Below are 23,837 nucleotides of genomic sequence, written 5' to 3' on the forward strand. Positions count from 1 at the left end.
CCTCTGGCTCCAATCATAGGGGACAAATAGAGGGGAAGAATGAAGTAGATTGTGATATTCCCCCCCCCCCAAATCTTCGGGGCTGAATGGGTGATAAATCAAGATAAAATTTGGACTTGCACTACAAGAGTGGTTGCCACATCTGAGACTTTTGCTAATGGTGTGCCTATTCGGGCCTTGTATAAAACTGCCAATTGTTTGCAGTGATCCATGTTTCTTAAACCAAAGCTTCTTAAACTGTGGGTTGTGACCCCATATGGGGTCGCGTAACTGAATGTGGGGGTCGCGAAACAAGCACGCCTATCTCATTAGTATGCAAATTTGCTGTCATCTTTAATAAATGGTAAAATTATATGTGTGTGTGTGTTAAGTGCTGTCAAGTTGCTTCCGACTCATGGCGACCCTATGAATCAACATCCTCCAAAATGTCCTATCTTTGACAACCTTGCTCAGGTCTTGCAAATTGAGGGCTGTGGCTTCCTTTATTGAACCAGTCCATCTCTTGTTGGGTCTCCCTCTTTTCCTGCTGCACTCAACTTTTCCTAGCATGACTGTCTTTTCCAGTGACTCTTGTCTTCTCATAATGTGACCAAAATACAATCGCCTCAGTTTAGTCATTTTAGCTTCTAGGGTCAGTTCAGGCTTGATTTGATCTATAACCCACTGATTTTTTTTTTTTTTTTGGCAGTCCACGGTATCCGTAACACTCTCCTCCAACACCACATTTCAAAGAAGTCTACTTTCTTCATGTCAGCTTTCTTCATTGTCCAGCTTTCATGTATACCAAAGAATTATTTTAAAATAAATTTCTTTATGATTTATTATCTGTAAATGTTTGATTTGTATATCTATTTTATATACCTGGGGTCGCATAAAAATTTCTCAGGCCAAAAGGGGGCGCGAGTGGGAAAAGTTTAAGAAGCCCTGTCTTGAACAATAGGCTGTTGACCTCAGAACCAGGTGGAACACATCTTTTGGTAGGGTAATGCTCAAAGCTGTGTTTTAGTGACCTTTAACTGTTCAAGTGGTCATCTGTCCAGTCTCACACCCTCCCAACCTTTCCTGCAACAGATGTTTCATTGCTCCTGCTGCATCAGTCAGCAGAATTGTGTGCAGGCTTGAGTTCCTATCTCTATGTCTATGCATATGACCACTCAACCACAGAATGTTCTGATTGTTATAATTACTGTAGATATTAAACAAATTGAAGTAAATTGATTGGTTCCTGAAATCTGACTCACTTCAAAGTATCTGGTAAAGACAGCAAAGTTGCTTTAAGTCACACTGTCCTGAAGTGTGCCACTGAAGAAAATAGAAAGGTTCTGCCAATATATGTTGCCTTGTCTGATGTTGTTCTGATTAGCTCTTGCACTGATGTTTGTTTGTCTAGCTAGAATAATGGTTTCATAGCTTCTCATGCAGAGCCAGTGTGGTGTAGTGGTTAAGAGTGGTGATTTGGAGCAGTGGATTCTGATCTGGAGAACCAGGTTTGACTCCCCACTCCTCCACATGAACAGCGGACACTAATCTGGGGAACCGGGTTAGTTTCCCCAATCCTACACATGAAGTCAGCTGGGTGACCCTGGGCTAGTCACAGCTCTCTTAGAGCTCTTTCAGCCCCACCTACCTCACAGGGTGTCACTTGAGGGATGGGGAAGGTGATTGTAAGCTAGTTTGAGCCTTAAGTGGTAGAGAAAGGTGGGGATCAGCAGTATAATACATAAGAACATGCATTTTAGGAAGACTTTATTTGAATGAAATGAGGCAAGAGTGTACTTGTGGCTTTTGGCCCTGATACAGTAGAAAGGGTTTTGTATGGGGAGTTGTCTAACTTGTTGAGTGTGGCCTTAAGGCAGAGGACAGACAGGACAGTGTAATATTTTGCTGCTGTCCCAGTAATTTTGCTCTAATTATTCAGGACTCTGGACCACAGATCATTGAACAAACATGTAAATCATAAAAACCATCATCATCTTCACAGAAAAGAACCTTTCTCTTACATGCACCCCCTGTACTCCCTGAAAAACCCCTCTAGAGCTCTGGAGAATTCTCCAGAGTAGGATTTCATGGTCCCTATTGGGGAGAAAGGAGGAGTATGAATGAAGTACATAATAATTTGGGAACTGAACACAGTATAAATCTCAAGTGTCTGGTGGGATAAGCGGTGCTCTTTTGTTTTTTTTAAAGTTCCAGTGCTTATGTATAAGGTTGTGTTGGTTTCCACCAATTCCCTTCACTCTGCACATCCCCATTAGGATGTTCCTGAGAGTCTGCCAAGCCTCAGGAACAACATGTTGGAGGGCTTTCTTTTCTCTTAAGAAAAGGGTACTTAATTTTTTTCTTAATGGTGTGGTTGGATACAGGCCATTATCTGGTAATCTTTTTAACAACCCTGTAAAATAGATCAGTATTATTATCTCCAGGGTAAACAGTAGACTGAAAAGCTGTGGCATGCCTAACCTAAGGCTACCTGTGAATTAAAAGTAGCAATAAGAGTGGATTTGGGGACATTCTGATTTTGTTTCTCCTCACCTTTCCAGAAATGTACTAAACTCTTTTACTACTGATTTGCTGGCAGAGTTGTCCACTGATAAGGAAAAAACCCTGAACTAATAAGTGGTTGTTCTGCAGAAAGCAGAGAAAGCCTTTTTACAACGTGGAAATCATTAACGTCTGCAGAGCAAGCTGCTGTAAAAGACGGGGACAAGGGCTGCTTGAAAAATTAGGAACGCAGTTGAGAAGGACTTTGAACATTTAACTTGAACATTATTCTTTTGCTTCAGGAGGAAGAAATCTCACTTCTCCCACCCTGAGAGGGAGGGAAGGAGAGCAGATGACCAACCACCACTTCTTCCTTCCCTGTTGGGCTCTTCCTCTGCCAGCTCCTCTGTCGGGCTCCACACCTACCCAGTCCATGGGGCAGCAGGGGCTCCTTGCCTACCTGGAGCTGTGACAGCTTGTCCTGTTGCCTGGCCTGATTTCCCCATCTGGCTTCTTTACCCACTCATCCTTCTTCCTTGCCCCCATAAGAGATAGAAGAAGATCAGGCAACCACTGGCTACATCTGCACTGATGATTCTCTCTCCCGCCCCCCACCCCCGGTCCAGACTTTTCCCCTATGAGTTTCTCCACTGGGCTCCATGCTTGCTTGAACACATGAAGCTGCCTTATACTGAATCAGACCCTTGGTCCGTCAAAGTCAGAATTGTCTATTTTGACCCGCAGCGGTTCTCCAGGGTCTCAGGCAGAGGTCTTTCACATCATCTACTTGCCTAGTCCCTTTAACTGGAGATGCCAGGGATTGAACCCCAACCTTCTGCATACTAAGCAGGTGCTCTACCACTGAGCCACGGCCTCTCCCCAGCTCATGGAGCAATTGCAGCTTCTTGCCTGCCTGTGCCTGTGGTGACTCATCCCTTCGCTTGGCTTGCCATCACTTAGCCTGCCCGCACTCCATAAAGGGGGAAGAAAAAGAGTAGGCAGCTCACCACCCACCCAGCTCTTGCAGTGGCTGCGGTCCTTCAGCCCACCTAGCTCAGATATGGTGGCTCAAGAAGCTCTCAGTTTTGTGCAGACCAGGGCCCATGTCTGCCACCCGTAGTAGCTCAACTCTTGGTGCACCCAGGTCTGTGTGCCTGCCCTGGCAATGGTGGCTTGGGTCTCCGCACACCCACAAGTGTATGCATGCCTCCCTCCTCCTTTTTCTGGCTGAATGTGGCTGACCGATGCATCACAGTTTGGGAGAGCCTTGAAGAAAGGTGCTGATACTCAGTACCGGTGTGGACTATTACAGAATAGGCCTTGGGGGAAAAAAGAGAATACAAGATCACCCAGGTAGACTCAGTAGATGTCATCCTTCATTGCACTAGTAACATCTCTAGGATCTGAGTGCCTGTGATGACTTGTCAGTTCAGGAGTCCAGTTGAAACCCTAGAAAGAATATATTTAAATACTGTATGATTTGCAAATATGACACAGTAATGCTTGAGCTGAAATTCATATTTTCTCTTCATTTCACCTGTTGCATTAAAAACAGCTCTTATTTAGGGATTACAGGTGTATGTTTTAATGTTTTTGTATGCACCTAGTTTAAATTAAAAACCTTAGTTTATCTTTAGAGAAACACTAGTGCTTAAAACTAATGCTTAAAAAAATAAAAGTCTAGTTTGAAATAAACAATATGATTCGAAAAAGACGTTTCAGCCATTAAACTTTATTTTTAATACCTATATCTAGTGAAGATTTTTTGAAAGCCGCAGCTAAAGTTGTTCAGGATAGTATGCCTCATTTTCTTTATTCTTCCAGCCACTCTGCTGCCTTTAAAAAAAAATCTAGTTGGCTTTGGAACGAAATAGCCATTTGGTGAAATAATTTTTATTTCTACAATGGATGTGAAGGGGCGGAGAAATTATTCAGAAATTCTGTTCTGATGCAACATGGTTCAGCTTCTTGTTCAAAAGAACAACCATACTGTTTGAACAGAACAAATCACTATTTCCTCTTTCTGTTTTTTCCCCTTTCCTTTTTTAATAAGGTTATGGGGGTGTTTCTTTGGCTCTGTTCGTTGTACTTGGAGAAATAAATTGTTCAGTTCCAGTGTTGGTCAGTTATTAAAATCCTGGTCACTTCCTTTAGCACAATATTTGTGATGTAACACAATAGAAAAAAAATGTTGGGGAAAGGAGTATGCTATTCCTCACATCAGGTTTCTGGAAAGCCTGTTTTTTAAATGCCATGAAACAGAAACACAAGGTATGCAGAGAACAGTTGCTTGATTTTGGCCTTGTAATGCAAGATTTATTTCCTACAAAACACTGCACTTTAGCTTTGTTAAATCAGATATATTGAAGTTGATAAGGTCACTTCTGATTGTCTGATCTCTGCAAAACATGTGTAAATCACCTAGCAGTTATCGACTTCAGCTCACAGAATCTGGCAGAGCCCGATTCAAGCTAGGAATTTAGAAGTTTGAGCCACAGTAATTAAAAATAATATTATATCTCAGATTGAGATATCACATTAAAAAAAATCCCCCTCAGCCCCTTCCCTCTGCTACTTAGTCGATGCACGCATTCCTCGGGGGGGATTATGTCACTTATTCTCTACTGCAGAACCTTACATTAGAATCTTGGGACCTTATTCAGATTTCTTTTACTAGTTGACACATGCTGGAAGTTGTTCAGCCAATAGCAGGTCTGTATGGGCAAACTTTGAGTAAACAAGGGCAATATGGAGGGGGTACATTGTGCAGTTATACATGAGGGCATATCCAATGAAAAAAATTCTGTAAAAATAGCAAGGTTTATGTCTACATCGGGTTAAAGCCATCTTTAAAAAAATCTGTTTTGGCACAGCATGGTTGCATCATGTTTATTTACGTGATTGGTCGGAGCTCCAGGATGAGTTCAGGCCTGATTTTACTTTTGTCTATATTTGGAGTCCCAGTAATGAACTAAGTAGCAAGCTTAATTTTTTATATATATAACAAAGTTCCAAATTGGTTATATCCCTATTATTATAATACACTTTCTTATATTATTTTTCTATCCCTAGGTTTCACATGCAACCTGCATTGACTGTTAACAAAAAATATGCTATTGGCTGATTGTAGACATGTGTATACACTGTATTGTGACCACTGAAGAAGGCCCTATAGGCCGAAGTGTGTGTGGTCTTGGTGGTTATTATGGTGCAACCAATTGAACTGTCTGATGTGATTCCTTATATATGTGTGTGTGTGTGTAATTTACCCTTTGAGGCTTAAGTTGTTAACTCTTTTAAAGTGTGATTGCACTTAATAATCATATTTATGATATTATTTTTAATTCTTGCGTCTCAACTTTCTAGGTTCCTTTTTTAATAAAATTTTTATTGTTTTCTTCATTTCATTAACAATATATAGAAACGTCAATTATTTAAAATCAACAAGATAATAAATAAATAATTATAGCAATTAAAATATAAAACAAACTCCCCCCTCACCCTCTTCCATCCTAAATTAAATTTTATTATACTTTTGCTAACAGCTTTAATCCCTATCCTGTTAACTATTTTATCCTTATCCTAACTTATCATCTAATTATTAATTCAATATCTTAATCTTAATATAATCATAATTCAAAGTTGTCAAAGGGATTAAATCAAAGAATATACTTTAAACGGTCCAGTTAAAAATTGCTTCTCACAGTAGAGTCTCCACGCCTCCCATTCCCCCCAAAATTGTACATTATCCATCTGATTTATCAACACCATAAATTTTGCCATTTCTGTCAGTTCTAGCATCTTATTTATCCAGTCCAACTTTCTAGGTTCCTATTCTGTTTCATGGGTTGGTCATAGCTTCCTTTGTTTTGTTGGTTAGAACAAGATTCAAGTCCAAATAGCACCTTGCAGACCAATAGGGTTTTCCAGGGAAATTTCCAAGAGCCACAGCTCCCTTTGTCAGATATATGAGCTTTCACCCTTGAAAATCCTGGTGATCTTTAAGGTGCCGCTGGGCTACAGTCTTGCTCTCTTACTGCAGACCAACACGGCTACCCATCTGAAACAATCTGGCAGGAGTCACAACTGTTCAAGGCATTTCTACAAGCTCTTCTGTTTATGTTTAACTGAAGCTAGTCACTGCACTTATTTAGATTTCTATCTCACCTTTCTACTAAAATAGCATTCAAGGTGGTCTACAAGTAAAGATTTAAAATAGGTTAACAACTACAGGGCAAAGGGCTAAAACTCTTAACCACCAACAGTAGCACATTGACAGTTAGACATACGAAGGTGTAAAGGAACAGACCTGATAAAAGCCAGCAATGACATAATAAATCAATGGCACTTAGGGAGATTTATAAAAACAGTTTTATACCTAAGTCCCAAAGAAAGGGGGGAAACTGGAATTCCCTGCCCCAGGAGAGCTGAGTCTTTAGGCCATGGCTAAGGAATCAGTGACCCATGTGTCTACCCAATCCCTTATACCTCATTGTTTGCATTGTTCTCTTAATTCTATAATCCTAGTCCTATTGGATCTCTTATTGGTTCTCCTATGCTGTTTGATTGCACTGATTAGCTCATATCATCTGCCTTGATTATCAGTGAAAAAGGTGAACTATAAATACAGTAAATAAAATAAACATGTGCATGCAGAGCAGCAACAACAGAGCTTGAGTTATGGGGGTTGTCATACCAGGGTTTTCAGTTCCTTATGACCTGTGCTGTTTAGGGCTTTAAAGGTCAGTAGAGCATTGAATTAGGTCTGGAAGCAAAGTGGCATCCAGTGTATTTGGTGTAATTCTTGGTAATGCATGATCTTCATGGTGGGCTCTAGTTAGCAGCCTTGCAGCAGCATTTTAAACCAGTTGAAGCTTCCCAACATTTCCCCAAAGAAATCCTCCACGGAGCATATTGCAGTAATCCAGCCTGGATATTACTACAATATACATGATATGCTGGTGTATACATTTGTGCCTACAGTTGAATGCAGTTATTTAAGTTAGGAATTTTTAGTACATCTGAGTTATGTTGTTCTAATAGCTTCCCTGTCTCCCAAAAATAGTTATGTTTTTTCTCTAGTACAACAGTGAAGAAAGTATTGTTTCAAAATACTGGAGCATATAACCCTATTTCTGATTTTGTGTGTGTTCCTTTTGGATTTCTCTGGTGTCCTTATGCTTTTTTATACAATTTATTTTAAAATGTTTTTACCCTGCCTTATCCTACAAAGCAAAACCCATTGAGGCTTGCAATGAGACCGGCATTATAATATACTAAACAGCACTAAAACTTTCACATAACATTGATAAAGTAGATCACAGTCCTTTCCCTCGGACAATGATTTATCTCAGCCCTGGTTGGAACGCAAGGATCTTTTTTCAAATATACCTGGTTCTGTTCATATGAACTCAGCCCAGGTTAGGTGGAAACAAGATGTCACATTACAATCTACTTTGTAGACTTCAAGCGAGTTAACATATTATTTAAGATAAACTTGAAAACAAAAGTAATGCCATATGGTTTAGTTTAGCGGGGTGGGGGGCTGCCCAACTACTGAACTTACACTGCTTCTCCTATCTTCATGGATTAACTTGATCCTCCTCTCTTTGTTGTGCAGAACTTGTCCTCGTGGGATCCCTCAAACCCTGAATGCCTCCTGCTTGTTGTGAAAGAACTTGTGCAACAGTATCATCAGTTCCAGTGTAGCCGATTACGTGAGAGCTCTCGCCTCATGTTTGAATATCAGACATTACTTGAAGAGCCTCAGTATGGAGAGAACATGGAAATCTATGCTGGCAAAAAAAATAACTGGGTAAGCTGTTGCAAGGTCACTAGCAAAATAACATAATGGCTTCTAGAAGAAGAAGAGCTGGTTTTTATACCCCACTTTTCTCTACCGTAAGGAGTCTGAAAGCGACTTACAATCGCCTTCCCCCCTCACAACAGACACCTTGCGAGGTAGGTGAGGCTGAGAGAGTCCTAAGAGAACTGTGGCTGGTCCAAGGTCACCTAGCAGGCTTCATGTGGAGGAGTGAGGAATCAAACCCGGTTCTCCAGGTTAGAGCCTGTCGCTCTTAACCACGACATCACACTGGCTCTAGAGATTCCTTCTTTATGGTAACATTGGTCATTATGTTGAAGAAGTTATTTGTTAGGTGTGTCTCTTGCAATAACACCATGTCCTCGACTTACCTTTGTTGCCCTCCACTCCCTCTTCTGTTACATTACCTTACTTGAACTTGATTTCCAGATAAGCAGCTATCTGCAGAGTTTTAGTGTGAAGCTAAAGATCATGGCATGCCATACCATACTGGCTAAAGACCAAAATGAAAAGTCCAACTTCGGCTGTGCTAAACGTGCACAAGCTTTCTGTCGGATTTCAGATGTGTTAGTGTAAGGATCAGGGCCATCAACAGGGCCAAATCAGCAACAGGGCCAAATCCAGCCTCTTGAGAGATACTGATTAATTTCTCTCCCTACTATAGGAAGAAAAGGTATTTGTTGGTAAATACTTTAGGAGGTGAGCACTGAAGTGCTAGCCTTCTAGCCCTCCATTCCCTTCTTGTTCTAGGAAAAGTAATTGATGGCTATAAGGTGAAGTTTGCCATGCTTGCAGGATAATAAACATTAGCAAGCAATTTCAGTGTTATGCCACCGATTCTTTACTCCAAGGGGGTTGCGACGTGTTTTCTGGGGCGTCGCCGCCACTGTCCTGGGACAGCCCCCATCCCTGTGAGGAACCGGCCGGCCGACAGCCAGAAGGAGAGAGGCGAGGAACCGGCCGACCGACAGAGAGGTGAGGTGAGGAACCGGAGAGAGAGGCGAGGAACCGGCCAACCAACAGCCGAAAGGAGCCGGGCTGCAGAGACACGGTGGCGTGCCGCCACACACCAGCTGTAGCCTCGCCGCCCAGCTGAGAGGTGGGCGGGCCTGCCCTGGGCGGCGGGGCTACAGCAGCCCGGCTCCTTCCGGCTGTCGGTCGGCCGGTTCCTCGCCTCTCTCTCTCTCTCCGGTTCCTCACCACGCCTCTCTGTCAGTCGGATGATGCGGCGGGATGTGTGGGAGGCTGAGGAAGCTCCCCTGGCTCGGCCCGTTTAGGTCTTGGAGGAGAAGAGGGCGGTCCCCCTTGAGGCCGCCCGAGGGTCCCCCCCAGCCCTCCTCGTGCTCCATTTCCCGGCTGCGTGCTTGCTGGCTGCGGCCGGAGGGTCCCCCCCAGCCCTCCCCGTGTACGTGTGTGTGTGTGTGCTCGAGATCCCCGGGCCACTGGGGAGTGCGTGTGTGTGTGTGTGGGGGAGCCTCCCTCCCTCTCTTTCCTTCCTTCCTTTTTTTCCTTCTTTTTTTCCTTCTTTCTTTCCTTCCTTCCTTCCTTCCTTCCTTCCCTTCTTTCCTTCCTTCCTTTCCTTCATTCCTTCCCTTCATTCCTTCTCTCCCTCCCCTGCATAGCCTATGCTAGGTTTGCAAACCTCCAGGTGGTGGCTGGAGACCTGGCAACCCTAGCCTCTTCCAGGAAAAAGGTTCCCCACCCCTGCCCTAATGTAATCAGGTAAAACCAGCCAAAGCATAAAAATGACACCATGCTCGCCTTTCGAGTTTTAATTCCATTTGCCTCTACACATCTCTGCGAGAATGGATTTTCAACGCTTCATATCAAAACACTCTTCTATACCATCCCTGCCTGTTTCTCTCCTGCTCTGAGCTTGCCTTTTTCTTTCCATACCCTGATCTCTAGGGTTGCCAATTCCAGGTTGAGGAATTCTTACATATTTGGGGGGCTGCAGCCTAGGGAGGGCAGGGTTTGAGGAGGGGGAGGAGCCCAGTGGGGTATAATACCATAGAGTACACTCTCCAGGGGAGCTGATCTATGGCATCTGGAAATCAGTTGTAATTCTGGAAGATCTCCCCACCAGGAGGTTGGCAATACTACATATTTATTTGCTCAAAGACAAGAAACAGACTAATGTTGAGGATGACATGAGGTTGGCTTTAACAAGCACTCAGCCACGAATTTTGAAGATGGTTACCCAGATGCAAGCACAACCATCACATTAAATATTAATTAATTATTTAATGAAATTAAATATTACATTAATTAAATATTACATTGGAATTCTATTCTGAAAAATCTATTTGTATTGTGTTTTCTTTATCCTATTGAAAATGTCATTTATGACTTTATTATGCAAATGTGGCGGGGGTCGCAGGTTACTTGGCAATTGTAAAAGGGGGTCACGACTCGAAAAAGGTTGGGAACCACTGCAAGTGATAGGCTATTTAATTATTGAAGTTCCAAGTGTTTAGAGATCACCCAGTTTCAGTACTCGGGGGTCATCTCTGACTTTTTCAGGACCATGTGCTACTTCATGTAGTCAAGATGGAGTCCTTCCTGCTCCATGGTGTGTAAAATGGAGCCAAGATCAAAGAGCACAAGAGAGCTTCCTTGGTGTCCTCAAGGGTTTTCTCACCTACCTCATCTCATCCCCCAGGGGAGTATCTTTCTCTTCCTGCCGACAGGGCACACTCTCAACTTTGCCCTCCTAAAGCTCCAAATGTGCCACCCATGGGCTCCGTGGCCCCCATCAGTACTTCCCTTGATGGCCATCAAGCTTTTCAGAAATTGGGTGGGGCTGTTGTAACACAAGGGTGCCCTAATTCAGATGAAAGGCAGCCTCAAGAGGACTGGGTGGTCCTTAGTCAGCGTGTGGTTCCATTACCCCTTCAGCCTTTCCTTCTCAGGTTGTGGGAGGAGGGGAGGTATTCCACTTTGCTTCGCTTCCTGTAGCAGCCTTGTTTGCTTGGCACTCACTACCCCCTCTCAGAATTCCCAAGGTGCTCACAAGCTCAAAAAGGTTGGGGATCCCTGCTCCTATAGCTTCGGTGGGACTCTGCCTGCCCATTATCCTTCTCTGGCTAGAGTATTTCTGTGGCGCTGGCTGACTCTGAAGTGACCCCTCCCAACTTGTTTCTCCTCTTTCTTCCTAACACCTATCAAAGAGTCCCTCATAATATCGTTGCCCGTTCAGAGCACAAGCCCAACAGTTATCCTTTGGAGCTGCAAACATTGGCACTATTCCTGGGGCTTAAGGCATTTCACCAAATTGTTAGATTGCATTTCCGCTGCTCTCAGACCGCAGTGTATTCTACTTAGGAAATGTGATTCTCTCCTCTGCTGGTGAGTGTTTTCGTTTTGCATTGAGAGTGAGTGCTGTACTGGTTAGAGTGTTAGAGTAAGATCTGGGAGAATCTGGGCTGAATCCTCAGTCTGCTGTGGAAGTCTTCTGGGTGACATCAGACCAATCACTCACTCTCAGCCTAACCTTCCTCACAGGGTGGTTGTTGTGAGGATGAATTGTTGTAAGCCACTTTGAGTTCCCACTGGAAAGAAAAACAGGGCATAAAAATTAATAAATATTGTTTTGCTGTCTGGAATGTGGATGTGCAAGTATGAGTGTCTGGGTGCTACGACTCCTCTCTATCAGTATTTGTCTCCATCAAATGCTGCTACCATTCAGAATGTATTTTGCTAGAGATAGTAATTTTTACTGCCACATCAAGATAATTCAATTGTGTGCCCGTTATTGTGTGCAGAAAACAGTGTAGGAATCAGGAGGTCACGGCTGCAGCAGTATTGTGCTTTGATTTTTGGTATGTTTTGGGTGCCATGACAATATCAGAAATTGACACGCAAGTACATTTCGCATAGTTCTGGGTCATGTAGAATTTTCTGTGCATAGTCTTGTTCGATTGTTGATTACATGGAGAAACTGGAATTAATGCAAATCAAATAGCAGGAAAAAAGGTCTCCCCTGTCTCTGATTGCCCACCCTTCCATTATTTCTTTTTTTACCCCCAACCGTCCGTCTATCCTTTTGTTCCTGCAGTTGTTCACCCTACATGCTCGCCCTCTTCCCAAGCCCTCCTGGTTTCCCATTTACTCTTGTCCTCTCTCTCCCCCTGTTTCCCACAACTCCTTTCCCCCCCTGGCTCCTGCTCTCTTTTCCCTTGCCTTGGTGCCTCCACGGTCCCTTCTTCTACCCCTCCTCTCCTCTGCTTCCCTCTCTCCACTTCCCTCCTTCCATTATTGGGAAGCATTTTGAGTTGGTATAGTTACTCCAAATGTAGTCCCCCCACCAAGGTTTACCCCAGGTTTGTAAAATTATCTTGTCTGAGTCTGATGTGCCCGCCCCCAGATATATATTTTTTGATCCACACAGGGGCTGTACTTGGCTATTAGATATATGATAGTGCCTCGCAATCTCTCTTTCCTTAAGTGTCCGAGTTCACAAAGATCTGATAGAGTAATGTAACAAAGAAAGCACATGATGTGAAAGTGTTTAGCTTGCAAAAAGTATATATCATCATATATCATCAGCATAATGTGGAGGGTCCAATATAGTCTTTTTGTGGACCTCACTGTGTCCAAATACTGTTTCTGCATGGACTCCTCCCCATGCAGAGGTACGAATCTTTTTGTATACTACTTGCTAAACTGTCAATATTTATTCAACTTCACTCATGACTGAAGTGAGCTCTTTAGATGATTATGAAAGCATTGCCCTATTAATCATGAATTTAAAGAGAGTTAATTTATTATACTGACTACTATTCATGCTATGCAGTATTAATGCTCACGGTAGGGTTTCCCCCCCTCCCCCTTGCTTTACAGACTGGTGAATTTTCAGCTCGTTTTCTTTTGAAATTGCCAGTGGACTTCAGCAACATTCCCACTTATCTTCTCAAGGTAAAATAGACTATTTTTCTGATTTACTCGGTGGAATAATTTCATTTGAGGTGTTATTGTGTTTTCCCCAAAGCAAAACACAGAAATATTTCTAAGGCAATAGCTAATTATTTTTAAAGATTTGGCTTGAGTGAGAAAAAACTGTTAATATTAGAAAATATTGATCATCTGACATGATGAATAGTGACTATCCGCTACATTTAATTTTTTTCTAAACTCATATTTGTATTACTTTTTTTGCTTTTGCTTTGTATTTTAGCATATTCTCCCCCTAGAAGTAAAATGTCTAATACCAATATGTACATAAACTTTTAGCAAACTTTCAGTAGTTTTCAACATAATAGTTAATATCGTATTATAAATAAAATCAGAAGATTAACCGTTTTAAATTTAGCACTGGGTTAACAAACCAACTGTAGAGGAAACCTGTATAAGAATTTTTCTGTAGGTATAACTAAAATGATTGAATTAAAAGCCTTTGAAAAGTGACTTGTCAGGAGAAATTGGAGCAGTATACAGTTAAATAAATATCAGTCTCCTCTTTGGCCCAGTTATGCAGGGCTCAATAAAGATTTGGGCTTTACATGAAGGAAGGGGGAAATGCAGTATGATTGTTGAAAACTAATAGAAGAGTTGGAGTGAGTGTAAGAGTAAGAAAGAAAACCTTATGTTATCAGGGCTGTTGTGCTGCAAATCAATCATGTTAGATGGGCTAAATGTGGAATATGAAGCATGGACAAACCCAGTGCTTGGCCATGGTCCAGGCTTGTACATGGTGTATTTGCCTTCTTTTGATATCATTATTAAACTCATTAAATTATTTATTTAAATTTGAATCTGAAATTCCAGAAACTCCACATCAGTATCTGTGCTTCTCAGATTAATGTAGTCAATTTAAATGGCTCTTAAAAGCTTCGAACAGACATAAATATATTAGTAAAATACAAACGTTAATGATACATTTCTTATCAAAGTCATATTTTAGGTAATTAAAAGGTAAAAAGGTAATTAGGAAATGATTTTGCATTATTTACTGGGTTTGATATAGGCTTCTGACACTTCAGAAATGTTTGTGACTATTTTCAGAATGGAGGAATTGTTCACAGTGCACACAACTCTTCAAATTCCTGTGAATTGTGTGTTGAAAATTTGATTATATACTTAATGTGTTACTGATTTAATAATATATGTGAAAATGCATGTTTTGCAAATGAAAATTTGAGTAATCTTCATAAGCGATGGTGCTGGGTCTGTTAGAATACTATGAACTGGATGTGTTTCTCTGTATTTATAGGCTACTAGTTCCGTTATTTCCGCGCATTCTATAGCAATAATTCTAGGATGGCTTCACACTGGGAAAAGAACTAGGTGCAGCTTCATGGAGAGAGTTTTTATTGTGTTGTACTCTTAAAATTTTTAGGGACCCAACAATGTAAAGGCCTTTGGAAATTAAATGCTTTCCCCTTCTACGTCTCCTGAATTCTATTTATAAAGAAAGAATTGCTCTAATTACTGAGAACTGATTGGAACCATGCTGTCTCTATCCAATCCAAAAGAATATTTGCAGCCTTATCGAATGCGTTATGCTTTTATGACTCTGTTGAAATGAATACTCAAATGTCCAATAAAATTTTAAAGATATTTTTCTGCCTGAAATTAAATAGTTGACTTATTGTTTGATTTACTGTAACTATTAAATACCTGAGGCTTATATAAAAGGGGAATTTTAAGAGTCACCACTTTAATGTCTTGCAACATTATTGCCAAAGAACAGCATGCTTACCATTTCCTTTTGGGTTTGGTTTATGATAAGTTGAAAATCTGTATGTTGACATTAGCTGGCTTGGATCAGCTCCTAAAAGTTTTTACTGTTGCATCCAAGAATCCTTGATATGGTGGTTAGTGGTGCTTCTGAAGCCATGTTTTTAAAGCCCTTATATTCATGGAGGACAAATCATTACAATTTCATTTTCCTCACGTGCATCCTCTTACTACCATAGTATCATGCCAGATATTGTCTCCATACTTGTAATTAAAGTACAGTGTGTCAGAACTCCTTTACTGTCTCTTTTGCAAGTGTTAACAAAAATCTTCTGTGTAGCACTGGCAAAGGAAATGGGCACAATAATAGTTTCAGAGCTTCAGAAAATGTTCTTAATCTGGTATCAGGAGAGAGAGCTATCATTTTCACTGAGGGTGCTTTCACATGTGCTGAATACTGCACTTTCAATCTGCTTTCAGTGCACTTTGCAGCTGGATTTAACTGTGTGGAACAGCAAAATCCACTTGCAATTGATCATTAAAATGTGCTGAATAGGCCCTAGTGCTGTATAGTAGAGGTCCTTGTTTAAAAACATGTGAGAAATTCAAAATTTCATTTTGTTTTGGATCTGGGATTAATAGAAGTGGTTTGTATGTTTGCTGTGATAACCTGTGTCAGAAAAACAAATCCAATTAATTGTTAAAAAATAGTATGGGAAAATTGAGATGTATAAATTAATCACCTACATTTTTAATGGGCTGTTTGCTAGCTGAGATCGTAAAGTAGAGTTTGAAGTATAAAGGGGGAAATTTGAGAGATTAGGTTTAGGGTCATATGTTGCATGGTCCTTTATATAGTATGGTTTGATCTAGATAAGAGGCAGAAAGATGCTGCCATTAAGTAATAACCTATAATTATTTTTATGGCCGTTGCATTCCAGTCTCATAATTCAGTGTTTATATTGCTAATTTACAAAAATTGCTTTAATTACAGGTTCTAACAAGATGGTAAATCTGATTCAAATAATGTGGTGGTATGTGCTTGTAAATGCTTCCACCTGATAACAGGATTTAGAAATGTAGAAACAGACTAGCAGATTGTCTTCTTTTTAAAAAAGCCCTTTAACATGGCTGCACTCTTGCATGTGTAAATATTTCTTTCTTATACTGGGCAAATCCAGATTCTATATGATTTGTATATGTACACATATATGTGTGTCCTAGTGCAGACCTGGTGTTGGGTCCAGACTAAATAGGCAGTTTCTGTGGATTCTCCCTTCCTGCTGCAAACCTGCCTTATGTTGTTCCTCATGGGACCTGTATCCCCTGGGGGTATCATTGTGGAGATAAGTAGGCTGCCCTGTGTGTAGGGGGAAGGAAGATAGGGACATTCCATTCTGCAGGTGGAGAATTTAGTCTGGATCCAACCCCCTTATCTTCCAGCCTGCCTGGAGTGTATACAGGATGGGGTAGAAGTTGTTGGGCGGGGAGTAAGGAAGAATTGTGGGAAGGAGCAACACTTTATATTTTGCAAAAGTTATGTAAACTAGATGTGTAAGGCAGCATTTTGAAAGTAGATTGCATTGGTATTTTAAAATCAGTGTTCTCAGACAAGGAAAAGTAAATGAACAAATCACTCTTATAATAGTTAATGTAAAAGGTAGTGATGAGTAGAGAAGAATGGATAACTGGTTGTTGGTAAAATTACTTCTGTATGTGAAAAATTCACATCTGACCTGGCAGTTGAAGATGAGGAGGTCTGATCAACTTTCCGCTAAATTGTGTCAGGTTTATATTACTTTTCCTCCACAGAACATATTTTTAAAAGCCAGTGTAAGACAATAAATATGCACAGCTATTTAAAACAAGCATGGTATTGGGGTCGCCATAAGTCAGCTGTGACTTGACTGCACTTTCCACAACCTTTCTGAATGCTCTTAGCATGTACAGGCGACAATCCTTCCCAACCGAAAACTGGACATAACAGGTCATCCACCTTTTTGTGGATGCAAAGGAGATATGATATAAGAATGCTGGAGACTGCAGGAAACGTGGCAAGCAATCATTAAGTGAGAGTCTAACAACAACAACAACAATAGGTCCTTCCTGTGCATTTTTGATAGAAAAAGTCTAGTGCAGAAGGAGAGAAAAAAATGAAAGGAAGGTGACAACTGTTTAAGGAGGTACTAACAAATGATCAAAGGCTATTCTGATGCAGAGAGGAAAGATTAATCTTATAGTGACCACACTGCCTCTCCCTCCCTGACCTTGAATTTCTTCCCTTTTGCTTCTAAGGAACCATGCAAACAACATGCCCTGTTTTCTTTTATTTGTTTATCACTTGAGCCAGCAAATTTCCTCTCCTGGATTGCAAAGTGCTTTCAGGTTGTGTAAAATTCAAGACTGCTGGGGAAAATCATCTTAGCTGACTGATGTCTCTCTGGTGATACATAAACCATTGGTGACTTGTTTGTATAAGGGCTGGTGGGTTGCCTAACCTTGAGCAGTGATTGTTGTAGAAGCTTGTTCCGAATAAAAACTGTTCACTTTTCTGGCATTTATAATGTATGGAAAATTAATTCTGTCTCATTTCATCTCGGCTAGGGATTGTTGTAAACAATGGGTATTTAAATTTTAATTAGCTTATTTATGATTTATTATATTAGATTATCATATGTTAAAATACCCTCCGTAGTGGCAAACTGTTTAAGAGCTGCTTCCAGTTTAAGGTAATCATTTGAGGCCAAATAGGAACTATTGGAGAAGTTGCTCAGAAAAGGTAGACCGTGGCAATGTGAAATCTTGTGCAGAGAGGACACCATACACATTTGTTGTGCTTTCATTCTCTTAAAACAGGCAGGAAACCAGAATGGGCTCAAGTCATGTCACAAAGCAGAGAAATATATCTTTTAAAAAAATGATAGCTGACAAAAGTTTGAGACGGGGTGAGAGAAATCTGGACCTCAATACTTTAATTACAATTTCCTCTGGGATTTTTTTAAATATTTAAGATCCAGCACTGGAGCTTCTCTTGTGATGATGTGCTCAGTGGTGAAATGCATATTGCTTTAGCTCACTAGTGTGCACATTAGTGTCACTCACTTCTTCCTGTAGTGTCATATTGCTGGAGTGCTTGCGTAGCACTGAGGTATTATTGTCAGAATTTAACAATAATATTTGGCTTTTATAAAACAATTGGGGTTATATAGGGAAAGTGAGGACTCTGCACTTAAAAAACTACAGTCATATTTGCAAAAGGGCTTTCCCCAGTAATGACATAAAGTGTATTGTTATATCCATCAAGTGGACATATCACTGATAACTTCCTTTGCTCATATTTATATTCAAGTGGGGACTGTACACTATCTAGGTAGCTAGTTCATATAGTGATATCCATTGATAGGCTGATATACACATCATATTCTCTTTACATGACTAAAGGATGGTATTTGACCTTAAGTGGTTCTGAATCACTACTTAGATGTGTACAGGACTTGCATGATTACTGCAACATCTTCATTCACAACCAAATCTGAGCTGCATCATTGTTGTTTCCTCAGTGAATCCTTAAATTTCCGCATGCCCTGCAGCCCAGTGTGGAGGTAGAAAGATTGTGGAACGTCATGCTTACCTATGCACGCACGTATGCTCAGTTTGCATGTTACTTCTGGTGAATTGTGAAGGGTTACACGTTGTTTTTCATGTAGCCACATGTAGAAAATTTCTATTTTTACAAATGTGTGAACTATCCTGAAGTAGCAATCAGCAAATATGTTACTTTATTCCTTGTAGCAGATTTTCTGCCTGATTAATCAATGACTTTATTCTGGTAAGAATTTCTGCCAGGATCTGTCTTGCTAATAAGTGTATGAAGCCTAGAGCATATGAGACATCTTCTTCTTCAGAGTGTTAAATTGAAAAAAATGTTTGGGTAATAATGTGGGCATTGCTCGTCCAAGAATATCAAGTGCTTTGGTCTGATGTGTTGTGTTGTCTGTCTTTTTATAGTCACACTGGATAAGAACATTTACTTTCAAATAGTATGTCACTGAATAGTATCGCTGGAACAACCTTTCCAGTAAAAAGTTGCACTGACTACATATTTTCTGACTAATAATTGCTGTACTATTTTATGAACTGCAGAATTAGTGTGCATACCGTTGAAGATGCTGTAGAAAGGAACTGAAAGCTTCTTCTGAATAATCTTTTTATTTGAAATAGATTTTATCGATTGCTTGAAATAATGGGGGGTGTCTGATAAGAAACTAGTCCCCCAGCCAGTTTATATTGAGTGGCATGCAATGCAATAACTGATATCTAACGCAGCAGTTGAAACCAGGCAGGGAAATATACTTAAACTTGAAAGTTGCATTTTGTAATCCTATCCCAAGGGAGTGTTTTCCTGGGTAGTTTTTCCGTGCACTTTGTGTTTGTGCCCAGACGTAAGTGAAAACACTCGATATTTTGTTTTGCGTGTGCCACAGCATTGTGATGGGCCTTCCCATGGGGATAAATGCAGGGGGAAGTTAACCAAAAGCAGCGGCAGCCGAACAATTTATGATGTGAAAATAGTACATTTTGCTTGAGAAAGCACAGGCTTGTTCAATCTCAGGGAAGAGATCAGAAAATGAAAAACCTCCATTAAACTGCTGGGCATTTTGATTGGGCAGCTGAAATGGAAAAGGGATACATTTGGATACAGCAGGCACTCTTAAAATACTACGGTACCAGATAAAATTGTGGCAGAGGATTCATCATAAAGATGGCTTTTCAAGATCTTAAAATGAATGGAGTATGCCTAGAAAGTATTACTCCTTTGATTAATGGCAGGTCTGTGAATTATTCCTTCACAGTTCAAGCTTTACGCTGTAAAATTCTCTGGATTCCCTAATAAATTAACTTTAATCTCACATTAAGACTACAGACCCCTCAGGCAAACGTTCTTCTTTTCCTGTATGTCTTAATATCTCAAGTGCAGTATCATCAGCAAATAATCATATTTCAAGGTTTATTCATAACTACACAGTATAGTTTTAGGAGACTTGTCATATAGATGAAATATGCTCAGAATGTCTCGCTAGACATCGCCATATGACAACGTAGTTGATTGTTCTTACCGTGCTTCCATCATGATGTGGAGGCATATATCTCTTACTGCTCCATGCTGCAAACACACACTTCCCCATTGATGAGCTCAAAAGCCTGTGCCCAGTGTGTTGATTTTCCATGTGTGTGTGTTTTTTGAAGACACAGAAAAAACTCGTGAAAATAGTAAAATTAACAGGTATAGATGAAGAATCAATTACGTTGGTATCAGGATGAAAGGCAAATTGCTAATGATATAGGGGACAGGAAGGATGCGAGGAATCAAGATGAGAATCAAGAGGAGAAGACTGAGAGGGGATATGATAACCATGTTCAAGTACTTGAGGGGCTGTCATATAGAGGATGGTGCCAAGTTGTTTTCTGTTGCCCAAGAAGGTCGGACCAGAACCAACGGGTTGAAATTAAATCAAAAGAGTTTCTGCTAGACATTAGGAAGAATTTTCTAACAGTTAGAGCTGTTCCTCAGTGGAACAGACTTCCTTGGGAGGTGGTAAGCTCTCCTTCCCTGAAGGTTTTTAAGAAGAGGTTAGATGATCATCTGTCAGCAATGCTGATTCTGTGACTTTAGGCAGATGATGAGAGGGAGGGTATCTTGGCCATCTTCTGGTCACTAGGGGTGTGGGGGGGGAGGTAATTGTGAATTTCCTGCATTGTGCAGGGTGTTGGACTTGATGACCCTGGTGGTCCCTTCCAACTATATGATTCTATATCACTCATGATTTCTTCAAAGTATCCAGCAGGTGCACAGTGTTAACAGTTGAAACTGGAAGAGCATAGGTAGGGTATTCCCACTGTAGTGCAGCTGATTATAGAAAATGTTCTTCAGCTATGCCCCAGTCAATTTTGGTTTTATACTCTGTGTCTGAGAATAAGCTGTTGGTGATGGTAACTTGCAGAGCATTCCTAAGCAAAGTTATACTTTTCTAAGTTCATTTAAATCATTGAGCTTAGAAAGGAGTAACTCTGTTTAGGATTGCACTGTCGGTGTGTCACATTTCTATATTTATTTTGACCAAATCTGATGAAACCGTGTTCTCTTTAAAAGAAAAAAAGCCTTTTGAATCCCATTCATTCAGTGGAGTACCTACTTTCTAGTGTAAGTAATTATTTAATTAGTTTACTAGCTTTGTTTTTAAAGGCTTAAGGAAATAATGAAGATATTCAAGTAAAATAGGAATAGGGCAAAATCCACTACAAAGTTATTCTGTACAAGGTTTTCATCAGCTGTCGTTCATTTTACTGTGACTTGAATACACGTAAAATCTATTGCAATCTGAACATTTTCTCGCTCGTGAAAGCTAACAATCCGATAGTAGACCAGAGGTCTGATACTGGGGACATTCCCTAGTATTGTCTATAACGGTGAAGCCATAAACTACCCAAACAAGCGGAAGTTAAGAGGTGTTAATAGGTGAGCTGGTAACCTGCATGTCCGTGTGTGATAATACATATGAACACACGTAGCTAACTTATACTGAGTTGGTTCTATCTTGGTCAGTATTGTTTGCTCTGGTAGCAGCTGTCTAGAGTCTCAAAGAAAGGACTTTCTCATCATCTGTTACCCAAGCCTTTCATCTGAAGATGCTGGGGTTTGGAACCTTTGCATGCAAAGCAGATGATCTACCACTGTGCTACACCCCTTTCCCTAACAGGGAGGAGGGAAGTTAAGTACCCAGGGTGCCTGAATGTTTTCCTGACTTCTGAGGAAAGGGGAGACTATGGCAAATGTTTACTTTTTTGCTCCCTTAGCCTCTTTCTCTTTGATTCTCTTTTTTCCCTCCCTAATTTGTCTTGTTTCACAGCTAGACTGCAAGCCTGTGGGTGAGGTATGTGTTTTATTTTCAAGTGCCGTACAGTGCCTGACAATTTTAGGGACCTGATACCCAAAATATAATGTAATCAGCCTGTGAAGCTGCAAGAAGAGGAGGAAGTTAGCTCCATAGTATCCTAAACTTTTGGGGTGAGGGGCTGGGCCTTCGCACTGGATGTAAAAGCTGCCTGGGGAGCAGGAAGAATGCTAGGTAGCTTTTACATCCAGCAAGTTCACCTTACCCCATCCCATTATGCCAGTACATCTTTTACTCACTCAAAGACTTACAGCGAGCTGAACACACCAGTTCCAGTTTTCCCATCTACATGCCCCAGCAAGAATAGCCATCGAGAAGCCAGCCCATTCCAATCATGTTCTAATCTAGTAACATTGCTCGTGGCATTACTATTGTAGCAACACATAAAAGGCAAGATCCCTACCCAGAATCTGCACTCTCTCAGCTCCCTTTAATGACTACTAATCTGTATAATAACCCTGAAGAGCCCCGTGGTGCAGAGTGGTAAACTGCAGTACTGCAGTCCAAGCTCTGCTCACGACCTGAGTTCGATCCCAATGGAAGTTGGTTTCAGGTAGCCGGGTCAAGATTGACTCAGCCGTCCATCCTTCCGAGGTCGGTAAAATGAGTACCCAGCTTGCTAGGGGTAAAGTGTAGATGGCTGGGGAAGGCACTGGCAAACTACCCCATAAACAAAAAAAGTCTGCCTCGTAAACATTGGGATGTGACGTCACCCCATGGGTCAGGAATGACCCAGTGCTTGCACAGGGGACCTTTACCTTTATAATAACCCTGATTTGAATGGCCCAGGCTAGCCTGATCTTGTCAGATCTCAGAAGCTAAACAGGGTCAACCCTGGCAAGTATTTGGATGGGAGACCTCCAAGGAATACCTGAGTGATGACATGGAGGCAGGCAATGACAAACCACCTCTGAACGTTTCTTGCCTTGAAAACCCTAGGGGGTCACCATGTGACTTGACGGCAACAACAATAACAGCCCGCGGCATTTTGCACTGTGGGCTGACAGATAATAGCCTTATTTCAATGGACTAGCGAGAAAAGTTGTTTTGTTTGTTCATTACCAAATTTCTTGGGATTGAATAACGTGCTATCCATAATTACAGGGTTTTCAGAACACTGAGCACAGAGATGGATGTGTATTTTAAAACGTCCACATAAGAGTCATGTAGTTGTTTCAGTGATGTTTATTAACAGTTTATATTTATGATGATAATTTTTACTCAAGAAAGCTGTGAAAGTGAGACAAAAATAACTTTGCTTTGCAGGCTCCATGTGGCTAGACAACCTAATATACATGCAACAATATGTTTAACTGTCTCAGCAAGAGTTTTTTTTTATGTTATTTTGGAATGACTTGAACTGAGCCTTTATTTGGTTAGCGAGGATATTTGCAGGCAAGGGATGAGAAGCTAGTATAACCTTTCTTTTCTTGGTTGGATCTTTTTGTCACAGAATTGAAAAAAATGTTTAAGTAATTGTATTTTAAACTCTTTGTATGAAATCTATCACATATTCCGTAAAACATATTCCAAGAGTATTCATTTAATCAATGAATTAGCATAGCAATGCATGCAAATCCACAGGTTCTTAAAATGGTACCTGGTGTGAGCACTAACTTGCTGTGAGCTTTTGAAGTGTCTGCATAGGATTTGTGACTTAGAAACAGCTTAAACATGCTGCTGCCACTTCTTGAGAATTCCAAAATAAAACAAGGGATTCCATCTTTTTCCTCCTCGATACTATGTTGCTTTTGGAAATTTGATGGGTTTGGTTCCTTAGCCCTAACTAAGGCACTGGTACAAGTTCATTCTACCCACTCTTCCTCTGTGGTACCGTGTTTGTTAACAAAAAGCCATGATGGGGGTGGTTGCAGTGAGGAGGGGAAGGAGTATGAAATTGC

The 23,837-nt window shown here is 40.8% G+C and overlaps 1 protein-coding gene across 2 annotated transcripts in view; it reads left to right on the plus strand.

The window, feature by feature from the left end:
- Window positions 1-23,837, plus strand: part of BABAM2 (BRISC and BRCA1 A complex member 2) — a 172,440-nt gene that overhangs the window by 18,619 nt on the left and 129,984 nt on the right. For both annotated transcript variants that reach the window (XM_056852586.1, XM_056852585.1), the window contains exons 4-5: window positions 8,102-8,296; window positions 13,148-13,222. In XM_056852586.1, coding sequence (XP_056708564.1) covers window positions 8,102-8,296; window positions 13,148-13,222 — 270 coding nt within the window. The remainder of the gene's footprint in view (window positions 1-8,101; window positions 8,297-13,147; window positions 13,223-23,837) is intronic.

The sequence above is a fragment of the Euleptes europaea genome, chromosome 7 (assembly GCF_029931775.1).
Source record: "Euleptes europaea isolate rEulEur1 chromosome 7, rEulEur1.hap1, whole genome shotgun sequence".
Taxonomy (NCBI): domain Eukaryota; kingdom Metazoa; phylum Chordata; class Lepidosauria; order Squamata; family Sphaerodactylidae; genus Euleptes; species Euleptes europaea.